At 33.2% G+C, this 13,587-nt stretch overlaps 3 protein-coding genes across 3 annotated transcripts in view; 1 reads left to right on the top strand and 2 right to left on the bottom strand.

The window, feature by feature from the left end:
- Window positions 1–13,587, bottom strand: part of brwd1 (bromodomain and WD repeat domain containing 1) — a 1,114,631-nt gene that overhangs the window by 222,212 nt on the left and 878,832 nt on the right. The gene's annotated exons all lie outside the window — the stretch shown is intronic.
- phkg1a (phosphorylase kinase, gamma 1a (muscle)) overlaps window positions 1–13,587 on the bottom strand; it is an 831,529-nt gene that overhangs the window by 89,581 nt on the left and 728,361 nt on the right. The window lies entirely within an intron of this gene.
- Window positions 5,900–13,587, top strand: part of abcg1 (ATP binding cassette subfamily G member 1) — a 45,750-nt gene continuing 38,062 nt past the window's right edge. The window contains 2 exon segments of the mRNA NM_001110454.1: window positions 5,900–6,075; window positions 10,596–10,839. Coding sequence (NP_001103924.1) covers window positions 6,013–6,075; window positions 10,596–10,839 — 307 coding nt within the window. The 5' untranslated portion in view covers window positions 5,900–6,012.

Genomic DNA, 13,587 nt, shown 5'->3' on the forward strand with positions numbered 1-13,587 from the left:
TGTTTAATATTTATTGCTGTTGATGACTTTTAATTGTTAGAATATTTTTATAACTTTAGAAAAGTGGTATTTATAAAATGTGCTTAAATTGATCTGTTTATTTATGCATTTTTTTTTGTGCCATGAAAGCCAAAGAAGCTGAAACGGCAATACGCTCAAAATTCTCTCTCCTTCCTTTATTTCCACCACCACCCCTTCCTCCTGGAAGACTTTAGTTAAAATATTTTAAACTGTGAATCCTTCTGAAATTGTACAATTTTGATCAAGAGTAAACCTTAAAAACTGTTTTAGATTTTGATCTAACATTATTATTATTTATTTATTTTACCTTGTTTAATATTTATTGCTGTTGGTGACTTGTAATTGTTAGAATATTTTCATAACTGTAGAAAAGTGGTATTTATAAAATGTGCTTAATTTGATCCGCTTTTTTTTTTTTTTTTTTTTTGCCATGACAGCCAAAGAAGCTGAAATAGCAATACACTCGAAATTCTCTCTCTCTGTAAAGTCTAGATCAGATACGCGGCCGGCCAAAAGTGCGATATGCACATTAATATAGCAGCATTTTTTTAAATGAAACTGCATAACAATAATTAATATTTTTACAGTACTGTGACGGTTGGGTTTAGGGTTGGGGGTATACGTCAATAAAATACAATAAATCGGAAATTTTATAAATAATACAAATTATTATTGTTAACTTCCGGCCACAAACGTATCCGATCTAGCAACAACCCACCACCCCTTCCTCTTGGAAGGACTTTTTTTTCTTCCTTTATTGAATGCCTTGTTTTTAATGTTATCAGACAACAATTTTTATCTGGAGAGATTTTAGATGAAATATTTTTAAATGTGAATCCTTCTGAAATTGTACAATTTTGATCAAGAGTAAACCTTAAAACACAGTTTTAGATTTTTATCTAATATATTATTATTATTTATTTATTTTACCTTGTTTAATATTTATTGCTGTTGGTGACTTGTAATTGTTAGAATATTTCCATAACTGTAGAAAAGTGGTATTTATAAAATGAATTTTTTTGCCATGAAAGCCAAAGAATCTGAAATGGCAATACAATCTAAATTCTCTCTCCTTTTTCCCACCACCACCACCCCTTTCTCCTGTTAAAACATTTATTTTTCTATGTATCTACATATCTTTTGTAAATGACAATGGGAACAGTTCTTTACCTGATTGTTGATCAGTGATTCACAAGCTGTTCTCCAGTTCTTCAAGTTTATCTCCAGCCAGGGATGGGCAGTATTAATGATACATGTATTACAAATACATATTTTAAAAACATAATAATATTTTGTAATTTGTATTTGATGGGGTTTATGAAAATAGCTTAATATTTTCTATCAAAATACTTTAGTGTCTTGTATTTTTTAAATACTGTAAAATACTTTGTAATGATAATAGCAGGGGTAAATTTGGGAGCAGGTCAAAATCAGACAGGAAAAGAAGACAGGAAAAGATCAGCATATCTGCAATACTTCATTGGCTGTTTGACTATTAAAGATTGCAATAGCAAAAATGGTGAAATATAAGACTTTTAAGGGACGGTGGCAGTTTTCACAGTCATAATATAATACTATATTTCAACCCATTATCTGCATTAATAGTGCAGTAGGTGATCTGCCAAAATGCTAACCGCTTAGCATATTATCTTTTGACGGCGGGGAGGGATTGTGATTCAAAGCCACGCCTCCTGAAATTGTGAACACGCACACCGCCTGACAACAGCAGACACCCCACTAGTTCATGTCATTCGCTAGTTAGTGTTTGGCCGGTGGCGTGCAGGAATTACATTTATTACTAAGCTATACTTACATGCTATTTCAGATCGAATATTCAGAGTAGCATGATAAACAGTACAGGGAGGCTGTCATAGTTAAAAAAAAATACCAATGTGAATATAAAAACAACTTTAGCTCAGTAAATTAGGCTAGGCAGAATAGCGCTATTGACTGATGTTATGATGTAAAACTAAACAAAAATCTACATTTATCGATGCTGTCAAAGGTCCCTTATGAAACTGAAAATAGTCACATCAATCATTCGCTGGGAGATTTCAGTGGCTGAACAACACATCAGTGCATATAACCCATTATAACACAACACAATCTAACATCTGCTTAGCTTCACTAAAATAGTTTTAAAACAGAACATCACCCTTCTAACAGTAACAATTTAGCTATGGTGTCCTTCTTCCTCCAGCGTGCAAAATTAACTCCAATACTGATTCAAGATGTTCAAAAGTTGAAATTCAGTATTTGATTTTGCAGCGACTGTGACTGTCTCGTGAACGTGCTGCGCTCATGCAGGCGGGGTCGCGCAAATGGCGGATCTATGTGAAGAGATGCGCAGAAGTCCCAATCTACATTTGCTGACAGACAGATTGAGCTGCTTATCAGAGTTATGGGAGGTGTTGGCCCGACAATATTTAATTGGATGAACATTTTTTTGTTTTATGCCTTGCCCTGAATATAAAAACACACATAAACATATTTAGGTCATTTACTTTAATCATTACTATTGGAATGTGAAGAGACTTTAAACCAACACAACAAAAAAGTTTATGAAGACAATCACCTACTGCACCTTAAAATTATTTTTACAGGGATTAAAGAGATCATCTTCAAGACAGGACATTCTCTATGAAATTTGTACAAAAACTACTAAAGAGAAACAAGTTTTATGAATAAAACTTACACACGTTACATTTTATGAATTACAAGTTACATTTTATGTACAGAGGTGAATGAGTTGGGAGAAAAGCTGACTTAAACTTGCTCAGAGAAACGCTGTTGTTTTCAATCATTTACTTAGTCAGTTTAATGGTGAAGGTTATTTGTGAATAAAATGTCATGCTCCCCTGTAAACGTATTTTGTAGTAATCTAAAACGCAAAATACATTTTATTTGGATACATTTGTGGGTGATATATTTTGTAGTTTATTTTGATACACTTAAAATGTCAGTATTTGGTATTTTATTTTAAATACATGTATTTTTGCCCATCCCTGTCTCCGATCCCCTTGCTGTGTCTCATTTCCTGCAACAGAAACACCTGATTCTCACTTACCTGTCAATGTTTTTACACCAGTCTGCCAAAATCCAAAATCACAGATATGTTGTGTAGGCGAGGCCGGGGGAGAGTTGTAACACGGTTCAGTTGTAACACTTGATGTCCACAACGATGGTTACAAAAAAGTAATAAACACCGCAGACGCTAGAGGGGGGAAACTACATTCGAGCTGAGAATGTACTATGTTTTCTTAAATTATTTTAGGGATAGCAATGCCTTAAACTCATCGAAGTTAAGTGTGAAATTGTTGAGTGAACTGCAGGGAGCGAGCGCGAGTGTTTCTGTCAATTCCATTTCTGACGTGCATCGAACATCCACGGATTCTAAAAGAACGCACTGATGGGGTCAGAAATTTACGTCACGGCGAGTTTCGGGCGGCCATTTTGTGGACACAAGAAAAACAAAACGGCCGTTTTATAATAGTATCTTTTGAAAAACATATCACAAACACTCAAAATAAAGTCGACTATGTTGTATCAATGTTTATAAAGGCTTTTATATTGTTTCCAGCGGTTTGCTCGAGACGCCGAGCACAGACACAGAGAGGGCGGGACCGGACCGCATCATTTAAATGAATGAGTTTATACACAACCGACAGGGCATCAACGAGCTATTGCATGAAAACCTTTCCAAATAGCACTTACTTCTTTATTTGTAATGCGAGGGCTTGCAGTTTATTGTTGTATATTGTATTATACAATAAATTAACAGAGCAATGTGAATATGACACATTCCCATTCTCTTTAAGCTCAACATGTTTCTACAAAAAAAAAAAAACGATTTTCTTAATTACACAGACTAACTATAATTAGTCATTTAATAAATAATAATATCTATATAAATATTTAAATAAATATAGTTAATTAATTATAATAATTATTCGAATTTTCTTTCTACCAGTCTTTTTGTAAAAATAAACCAAGCAAAATTTTCATAAACGGTGCCACTAGATGGCAGTAGTACTAAGGTATAGAAAGCAGATCAGTCCAAAGGTCAGAATCGTTTTATTACTTGATGTTTTAAAGTACTAATTAACTTTTAATTTTTATTCCTGCCTGATCTAAATGATTTAAATATGGCAATTAAATTCACATCAAAATCCTGACAAGTTTGTTTGTTTGCTTTATTTATAGAGCACATTTAAAAACAATGTCGACCAAAGTGCTTTACAAAAAGACCAGCATATATATATATATATATATATATATATATATATATATATATATATATATATATATATACATATATATATATATATATATATATATATATATATATACATATATATATATATATATATATATATATATATATATATATATATATATAATGTACACACACACACAAAATATAAGACAGATTATATTTATAGGGGGTTGTGACAGAAAAAAAATTATATATATATATATATATATATATATATATATATATATATATATATATATATATAATGTACACACACACAAAATATAAGTCAGATTATATTTATAGGGGGTTGTGACAGAAAAAGCCCTGTCACCTCTTGATTTTAACTGTGATTTGGGAACAACTAGTTGAAACTGGTTTTCCGACCTGATTGACATTGACCTCAAGGAAGTATGCCATTGGAGAAGCTCACCGATGTGACCATTCAAACATTTAAAAACAAATAACAATAACTTGTGTTGAATCCTAAATTGGACTGGGAGCCAGTGAAGGGATGATTAAACTGGTGAGATACTAGATTTTTTTTGTCCCTGTTATAGCAGCTGCATTTTGAAACAGCTGCAAGCGTACAACTGAAGAAAGAACAAATTGTCCAATAACTTGCATAATAAACCTCACTTTCCTACTAATTAACCAATTTAAGCCTTTAAACTTTAAAGAGTGGCTCAGTGGTTAGCACTGTCGCCTCACAGCACGAGGGTCGCTGGTTCGAGTCCCGTCTGGGCTAGTTGGCATTTCAGTTTGCTTGTTCTCCCTGTGTCGGCGTATGTTTCCTCCAGTTTCCCCCACATAGGTGAATTGGATGAACTAAGTTGACCGTATGTGTGTGCATGTGAGTGTGTATGGGTGTTTCCCAGTGCTGGGTTGCAGCTGGAAGAGCATCCGCTGTGTAAAACAGATGCTGGATAAGTTGGCGGTTCATTCTGCTGTGGCAATCACTGATGAATAAAGAGACTAAGCCAAAATAAAAAGTGAATAAAGGAATGATCTGCACTTTGAGCTGAATATCTTGCAAAACAACTAGAACAATATTATGAAAAAGATAAATCAATTATTAGTTTCAAAAACTGTTATGTTTAAAAATGTATTGAACAAAATCTTCACAATTAAACAGCACATGGGAAATTATTAATGGTTTTGACTTCAGCCATGGAAAAAAAACTGCATCTTTCTTTTCTTTTCTTTTTTTTTTGCAAAAACAAAAAAAAAAACAGTTCACAAGTTTGTAGCAATATTTGTTTACAAAACAGAAAATGAATTATGTTGTCAATGAAAAAAGATACAAGAGAGAAAGAAAGAAGGGAAAAAACGAATAAAGAACATGATATAAACTAGAAAGTAAGACATTTAAGAACCAAGAGTACATAAATTAAAGTCATTACAAAATAAAATAGTTCTGCTTTCTTATTTTTGTAAGTGTAAATAATGAGTAGATTCTTGCAAAAAAAAAAAGTCTAGTCTGGTATTTATTGGGTTGCACTTATAAAAGATTTCGACTGAGACTTTAACAGCTTGATTAGATTCACTCTGCATCTTTCCACGCCACTGCTGCACGGATAGTGACGTCACCCTCCATCAGCGCGCGCACGCCGCGCAGGTAAACAATAATAGAGCCGAAGGAGGAGAAGGAGAAGGAGAGCAGCTCGAGACCAAACAAATGCGAAATCTGACCGCTCGGGCCAAACGCGGATTTACACGCAGCACATTTTATAGGAATGGCATGTCTCATGGCAGCCTTTTCATTCAACAACACCACAGTTACCAACTCCATCATAATGGTAAGACTCTGTTTTATTTGTCTATACTGTTCATTTCTAAACATTTAAAGAAATTTAAAAATACCAGCTTTAAAATAACGAAATACTCAATTCTTAAAGATATTTTATGTTTAAAAAACACGCTGCGTAAAATAAACTGACACGTGTATCCAAATAAACCAGACTAACCCTCATTGACTACCGTGTAAAATGCTTCGCAGACGGTGCATATACACTTAACATATGCAGTCATAAACTGCAGAACTTCCAATGCACTATGTTGCAAAACAGTACCGTTAAAATATATTTAATGTCAGCTTAAAATGTACTCAAATGGAGTAAATCATTAAATTTCCATAGTTTATGTGACTGGGCTTGAGTTTTAATATGCTTCTGTATTACATCATACGGTTTTAATGTGAAAAACGCATTACTGCATTAAACTGTCATTTTGGGCATTGCTGTTTTGCCTTGAGCTTAGAATAAGCTTTGTCCGACAGTAACCTCTTCTCTGTGCTGTGGCGGGATGAGGGACAGGGATTAGTTCGTCTTTATATTTAGCAAGCATTTCACTTGATGAACTTTTATTATTATATGATAACATTACTATATATTCCTGCTTCATTTCCAGATGGGCAATTTAATCTGAATTTGAGAGTGTTGTCCTGTTACGATACATTAATAACATGCTTTATGATGACATAATTAAATGCTATGGATTTATAAACAATTTAAGCCAAGCCTTGGTGCATTGTGGATTTGATAAGTGTTATTTTTACATGTTTTTTTTAATTGTTAAAATTTTTTTTATTTACTTTTATTTAGGTCTTATACAGATTTTACTTTATTTATGTAAGTTAAACTTAATGACATTATCAGAAATAGTAAATTGGAAATAGTCACACACACACACACACACACATATATATATATATATAATGATTTTATAGTTAACCAAAATATATTTATTGGTTACTTAGAAACAAAATAATAAAAAATAAGTAAATAAATTATATGTATATGTACCGTTCAAAAGTTTGGGGTCAGTAGGATTTTTAATGTTTTAAAATAAGCTTATCCTGCTCAACAAGGCTGTGTTTATTTAATCAAAAATACAATACAAATTATAAAATTGTGTTATTTTGTTTATAAGTGTTATTGCACTATAAAATAACTGTCCAAAAGTAGTTTATAATTTAATTTAATCACTTGTTCCAGTGATTTTAAAGATGAATTTTCAGCTTCATTACTCCAGTCTTCAGAGTCACATGATCCGTCAGATATCACTTTAATATTAATTATTATTGTTATTATTAGTATTCATTCATTCATTCATTTTCTTTTCGGCTTAGTCCCTTTATTTATCTGGGGTCGCCACAACGGCCTGAACCGCCAACCAATCCTTTTACGCAGCAGATGCCCCTGCAGCCGCAACCCATCACTGGAAAACATCCATACAGACACACTCATATGCTACGGTCAATTTTAGCATACCCAATTCACCTGTACTACGTTTCTTTGAACTGTGGGGGAATAATTTCATTTGAAACTACATACAATAAAAAAGCAGTTATTTATTTATTTTTTAATAAATATTTAACTATTTAACATTTTTTTACATTTATTAAATGTTGCCTTGATGAACAGAATCATTTTCTTTAAAAATGTAATAAAATAAAGCCAAATTAAGCATACAATATCATGAGGATATTTCTCAATACACTTAAATAGACTTTAAAATAATTATACAGTTATTAAATTAATAGTCTTTTAATGTCTTCATAGTTTATAATAAATTTTATTTAAGTTTTAAACATGTTTTATACTTAAGTTTAAAACAACAGTAGAAATTTGTCTTTGTCAAGTAACTCAAATAACATCTTTTTTTAATATATTGTAAATGTATTTCATACAGTTTACTCTCTGTACATATATTTTCTTCATATAACCAATTTGTTTTAGGATTTAAGTTAAAGTTTTAACTAAAGTTTACCATAATTTTAAGTCAGAGTCATATATGGTTATATCCTGTAATTTTACTTTACCAAAAATATATTTATTCATTTATTAATTATCCTTCGGCTTAGTCTATTTATTCGTCAGGGGTCAGCACAGCGGAATGAACCACCAACTTATCCAGCTTATGTTTTACAATGCGGATGTCCTTCCAGTTGCAACCCAGTAAAGGGAAACATCCATTCACACACATACTATATATTTATTAATGTAATGTAAATGTAATATTAATACAATATATGTAAAATAAATTATTTAAAAATAAATGTAATATTATAGCCTATATACAAAAAGCAGACTAAATGTAATTAAAGTGCCTGCCTCAGTGTTTCAAAAATCTTCATATCATCATTTACTGTAAATAATATTCTAAAGGTATTTTGATAGTAACTCAACTCACTTTATTTCTATTGCGCTTTCAACAAACCACAATGGGTACCAAAGTGCTGTACATAAAACGCATGCAAATATACACAAAAACAAAATACATAAACTCACATCACATGATTAAAAGCTAAAGAAAATAAGTGTGTTTTCAGTGACCTCTGAAAAGACTCAAAAGTTTGAGCTGTTCTTAAAGAGAGTGGAAGATCGTTCCAAAGTCTTGGAGCTGTGACTGAAAAAGCTCTATCACCTCAACATTTTAAGCGTGATCGTGGAACTTGCAAATAAAGACGATTCTTAGTTCTTAGAGCGAAAAGATCTCACAGGTTGGTGCATAGTAATTAGCTCAGAAATATACTCAGGGGCCAGACTATAGAGAGATTGAAAAACATACAACAGAACTTTGTACTGAAAATGTTAGTATTTTACGTTTTGGCAGTTTAGTGGCTAATTCATATGAATTCGTACAAGTTCAGTCGTACGAAATTGTACGATTTTTAATAAGAAAACGTGGCAACTAACCCCAGCCCTAAACCCAACTGTCATTGGGGGATGAGCAAATCGTACTAAATTTTACGAATTAGATCTTACAAATTCATACGAATTAGCCACTAAAACAAAAAGTTACGAATTGCCGTGAGATTGTGTTGGTTTTTTTGCGCCTGTTAAGAGCCTGGCAGCTGCGTTCTGGACCAGCTGCAGTCGCGAGAGAGAGGCCTGACTCACACCCAGATACAATGCGTTGCAATAGTCTAGATGAGAAGAGGTGAAAGCATGAACAACCTTCTCCAAATCACTGAGTGAGAGGAAAAACTTCAGCTTGGAAATATATCTAAAATAGAAAAAACAATTTTTGACAACCGCATTAATTTGCCGATCAAATTTTTTCTCAGAGTCAAAGATGACACCAAGACGTTTTACAGATGAATGTATTTTAATAGGAAGCAATGACAGATTGCCATTATAATCCGAACCTTTTTGGCCAAAAACAATGAATTCACACTTGTGTTCATTCAGTTGGAGAAAGTTATTTGCTAATGTTGGAATATCTATCTCTATTCCATGCGTGTTCAAGAGAAAAGGTCTGGAGAGGTTTTTCTTCAATGTCAAAAATCGTAACAATTTATTGGATACAAATGAATAATTCGATGACAGAACTCTGGGTTACATTACCCCAATGCAATACAAGAATTACATTCAAGAGGTTCGCAACTAACATACATTTCCTGACTTCAGCATATATACACAACTGATCTTAACAGGTGGAGTTTTGGTGTAACGTCACTTGTCAGTCATTGTTCAGTCCTCCATTGGCCGCACCTTCAACATACTTCCTCTTTTTCTACGAATTCTCTGCACAACAACAAAGCATACATCTTTCTGTGTTCTGTGTTCAGTTTTAACACCTCTCTTCAGACAGGAAGTTTCTGCAGAGCTGAATTTAATTTTGGACCCGCATCTATCTACTTCTGCAAAAATGCTAATTAGTATGCACAGCACTCACCCACAACATTAGAAGTGCAGTTAATATGACCCTTACATGACCAATACAAATAATTGTTTAATTAAAAGAAAAAGAGACAAAAATAATAAAAAACTGATTCCTATTTTACAACACTAATTAACACTTCACATCAGTTAAACAATTAAATAGTATTGTGTAGCAGTATAATATACAATAGTATAGCAGTATAAAGATTAATTATAATTAAAATCTTTTTAATATGTCATCAAATTATTCCTGTTCTAAATATTGCAGACAAGATTTTTTATGCAAATTATTGTTACACTAAATCACATTAGTAAAATCATAGATAAAATAATAATGACACAAATAATCAAATAAATAAAATTAAAACACAATTCAGGATGACACAATCTAATGGACTGAAACAACCCTTTGAATTTTTTACTCATTCATTTTGAATAACATTTATTACAACATCTACGTATTATATGTTATTTTTATTATCATTTGTTGTTATTATATGTTATTTTGCCATCTTCGATCACTGTATGACTGCAAACTTCTGCACACGTGAATTTTTCCGGCAGAGCTTTAATCCTCAGGGCGAACGCTTCAGGGTTTTTCCCTCAAGGCTGCAGCGCATTACATAACCGTGCTGTCTCTCCTTCCCCAGAATACAAATGGACCTCCCGATCTCATGCTGGACCCCAGAACCGTGTGTGTTTCCATTGATGAAATGATGTCCAACCATGTCAGCAGTCAACAAACACCACTGTTACACGCACACCTGAAAAAAGTGGAGAACAATCTGACCGAGGCGCAGAGGTTCTCATACCTGCCTCGCAGACCCGCAGTCAACATCGAATTCAAAGACCTCTCGTATTCCGTTCCTGAAGGACCATGGTGGAGGAAAAAAGGTAACGTGTGACCTTTTAAATGGCATTCTGAGGTAAATAAAAGTATTAGTAGCATTAGAGATTCAGTGTACTCGTGATTTATCTTCTGTAGAAACCTGTTCTGACACTCAATAGCAACAAGTATGTGTCTATGATTTTACCAATGCAATACTGGTTATGTTTGAACACAGTATTGGTTTAATGCTCTAAAAAAAAAAATCTACACGCTGTAAAAAATCAACAAAATCTGTTCATTACCACTTATCGTATTTTGTGATTCTAAGGTGTTTTCCTTAATTTATGGACATGGATTTTGCATATTGGGACCTTGATCTCTACTCTGTAGACTTTTGATGTTGAAAATACATCTCTGCTGTTTAATAGGGTGAATTATTGACATTTTAGTATAAAAAACCATGTATAATATAATAAATGCAATAATAAACACAACTCAACGGTGAAGAATGGTTCCAAAAAGTGGGTAGGAAAAAAACAGAATCCAAAAGTAAACAAGTAAATAACAGGGTGAGAATGTGGTAAAATCTGAAAACGAGGGCCCTTCATTTTCTGAATTGCTTTTTAAAACTGATGGTTGGGTTTAGGGAAGTGGGTGAACTGGTCAATCGGTGCTTTGAAAACACTATTGGTTGGGTTTAGAGAAGGAGGACCGTGGGTCAGTTGATTGGTCAGTAGGTCACTCAGTCAGTTAGTCAGTCAGTTGACAGCGCCCTCTGGTGGATTTATGTGAAAAGAGCAGGTGTGAATGGCACTCGCGAGAGAAATTTAAGATCTCAAAAAGCGTGGTATACCGCAGACTCTGGCAGATTCGCGAAAAAAAAACTACAAAAGCTCCTGGGACGTATCTTGCACTCTCCAGAAATTTATATAGCGATACGTTTTCAGAATGAGCCTGGGTTGGAATTTTTTTTTTCTCTCTTTTTAAAATGTTTACTAAATATTTTCCCTAACACATACATTTTGGTGTACAGACCTTTGGACCATTATGCTAAGTTTTTTGTTAAATTAGCTCCAGAATTGGCTTCAGTACTGTGAATAATCCAATGTATATGCACAAATTTAATATTGCAAAGGATCCTACTAAAATATTAATCCAAAAGATAGATTTGTAGGGGGTGTACTAACATATGCTGAGCACACATGTACATACGTACAGTTGAAGTCAGAATAAATAGCCCTCCTGTGATTTTTTTTTTCTCTATTTCAAATATTTCCTAAATGATGCTAAACAGAGCAAGGCATTTTTCACAGTATTTCCTATCATATTTTTCTTTTGGAGAAAGTCTTATTTGTTTTATTTTGGCTTGAATAAAATAAAAGCAGTTGGTTTTTTAAAAGAACATTTTAAGTTCAATATTAATAGCCCCCATATTGACTTGCCTAATTACCCTAGCTACTTAATCCTTTACATTGCACATTAAGCTAAATACTAGTATCTTAAAAAACATCTAGTAAAATATGAGAAAAAAATATATATACATGTTTATATTTTTTATCATTTATTTTTAATAATTTATATATATATATATATATATATATATATATATATATATATATATATATATATATATATACACACACACACACACACACACACACACACACACACACACAGGGGGCTAATAATCCAGAAAAGCTGCCAACTGTATTTTTTTTTATGATTAAATGGTCATTACATGAGTATCTCTCTGCCTCTTTCAATTTTTTTAAAAAGTAGCGTGCAAATTAAACAAATTTGGAGACCCCTGATGTAGATTATGAGGAACTGATTTAGCAGGAATGCTTTAGTGTTTGTGCCTAACATCCTGAAATATCCTCCATGTTTGTCTGCGCTCATTAATGAAGTGCTAGACTTGATATAACGCTCCAGCTGTCTGCTTTGCCTTTGCTTTGATTTTGTACTTTTACCTCAAGAAGCAGGGCTTTTCTGACGGCCGCTGAAGTCTTCATTAGACTCGCCATCTGGATTGTAATTTGATTTTAAGTTTCTTGGACACCCCACAAATGTTCAGTGGAGGAAAGCTTTGTCTATGCTAGTAATCCTGAGACGGGCTGTTTGTTTTCATCCGACAAGATGCGCAATCTGCTCTTATTACTCCTTCTTTATTTTTCCCCAGACTTCACTTGTCAGGTTATATTTCTGTCATCTTTCCCCCTGTAGCTTTGAAGTATTTTTGGAAGTGCTCATTGAGTGACCTAGCCTTTCTGCTAAATAAAGGAAATAGCTTATAGCGTTAGCGGTACTGGGCTTGCTGATAAAAAGATGTTTTTCTGATCACACATTTTCTGTAGATGAATGATTATTATTTAAATATACAGAGGTGGGCAAAAATGATTTAAGCAATTGGCATATTTTAAGTCGACATGAAATTCAAATTTTCTAATCTTATTTTCATATATAGTAGTGCTTTTTATCCGTGCACTTCATTATTTTGTAAAAAATGTATTTACCTTTATAATCTTTAATCATATACCATAACCTTGACCTTAACCCCTCAAAATGACTTTTCTTCACTTCTGGTCACATGGAATGTCTTTAGGGTGGGGCTATCAGACCTTTAGGGCAGAGCTATTAGTCTTTTAGGGCGGAGCTATTAGTGCATTAGGGCGGAGCTATCAGGTCTTTAGGGCAGAGCTATCAGTCATTAAGTGTGGGGCTATTAGTCATTTAGGGTGGGGCTATTAGTCATGCAGATTGTAGCTATCAGTTCTTTATGGCAGAGCTGTCAGGCAATCTTTTAGGGCTGAGCT

The sequence above is a fragment of the Danio rerio genome, chromosome 15, assembly GCF_052040795.2.
Source record: "Danio rerio strain M-AB ecotype USA chromosome 15, GRCz13ab, whole genome shotgun sequence".
Taxonomy (NCBI): Eukaryota; Metazoa; Chordata; class Actinopteri; order Cypriniformes; family Danionidae; genus Danio; species Danio rerio.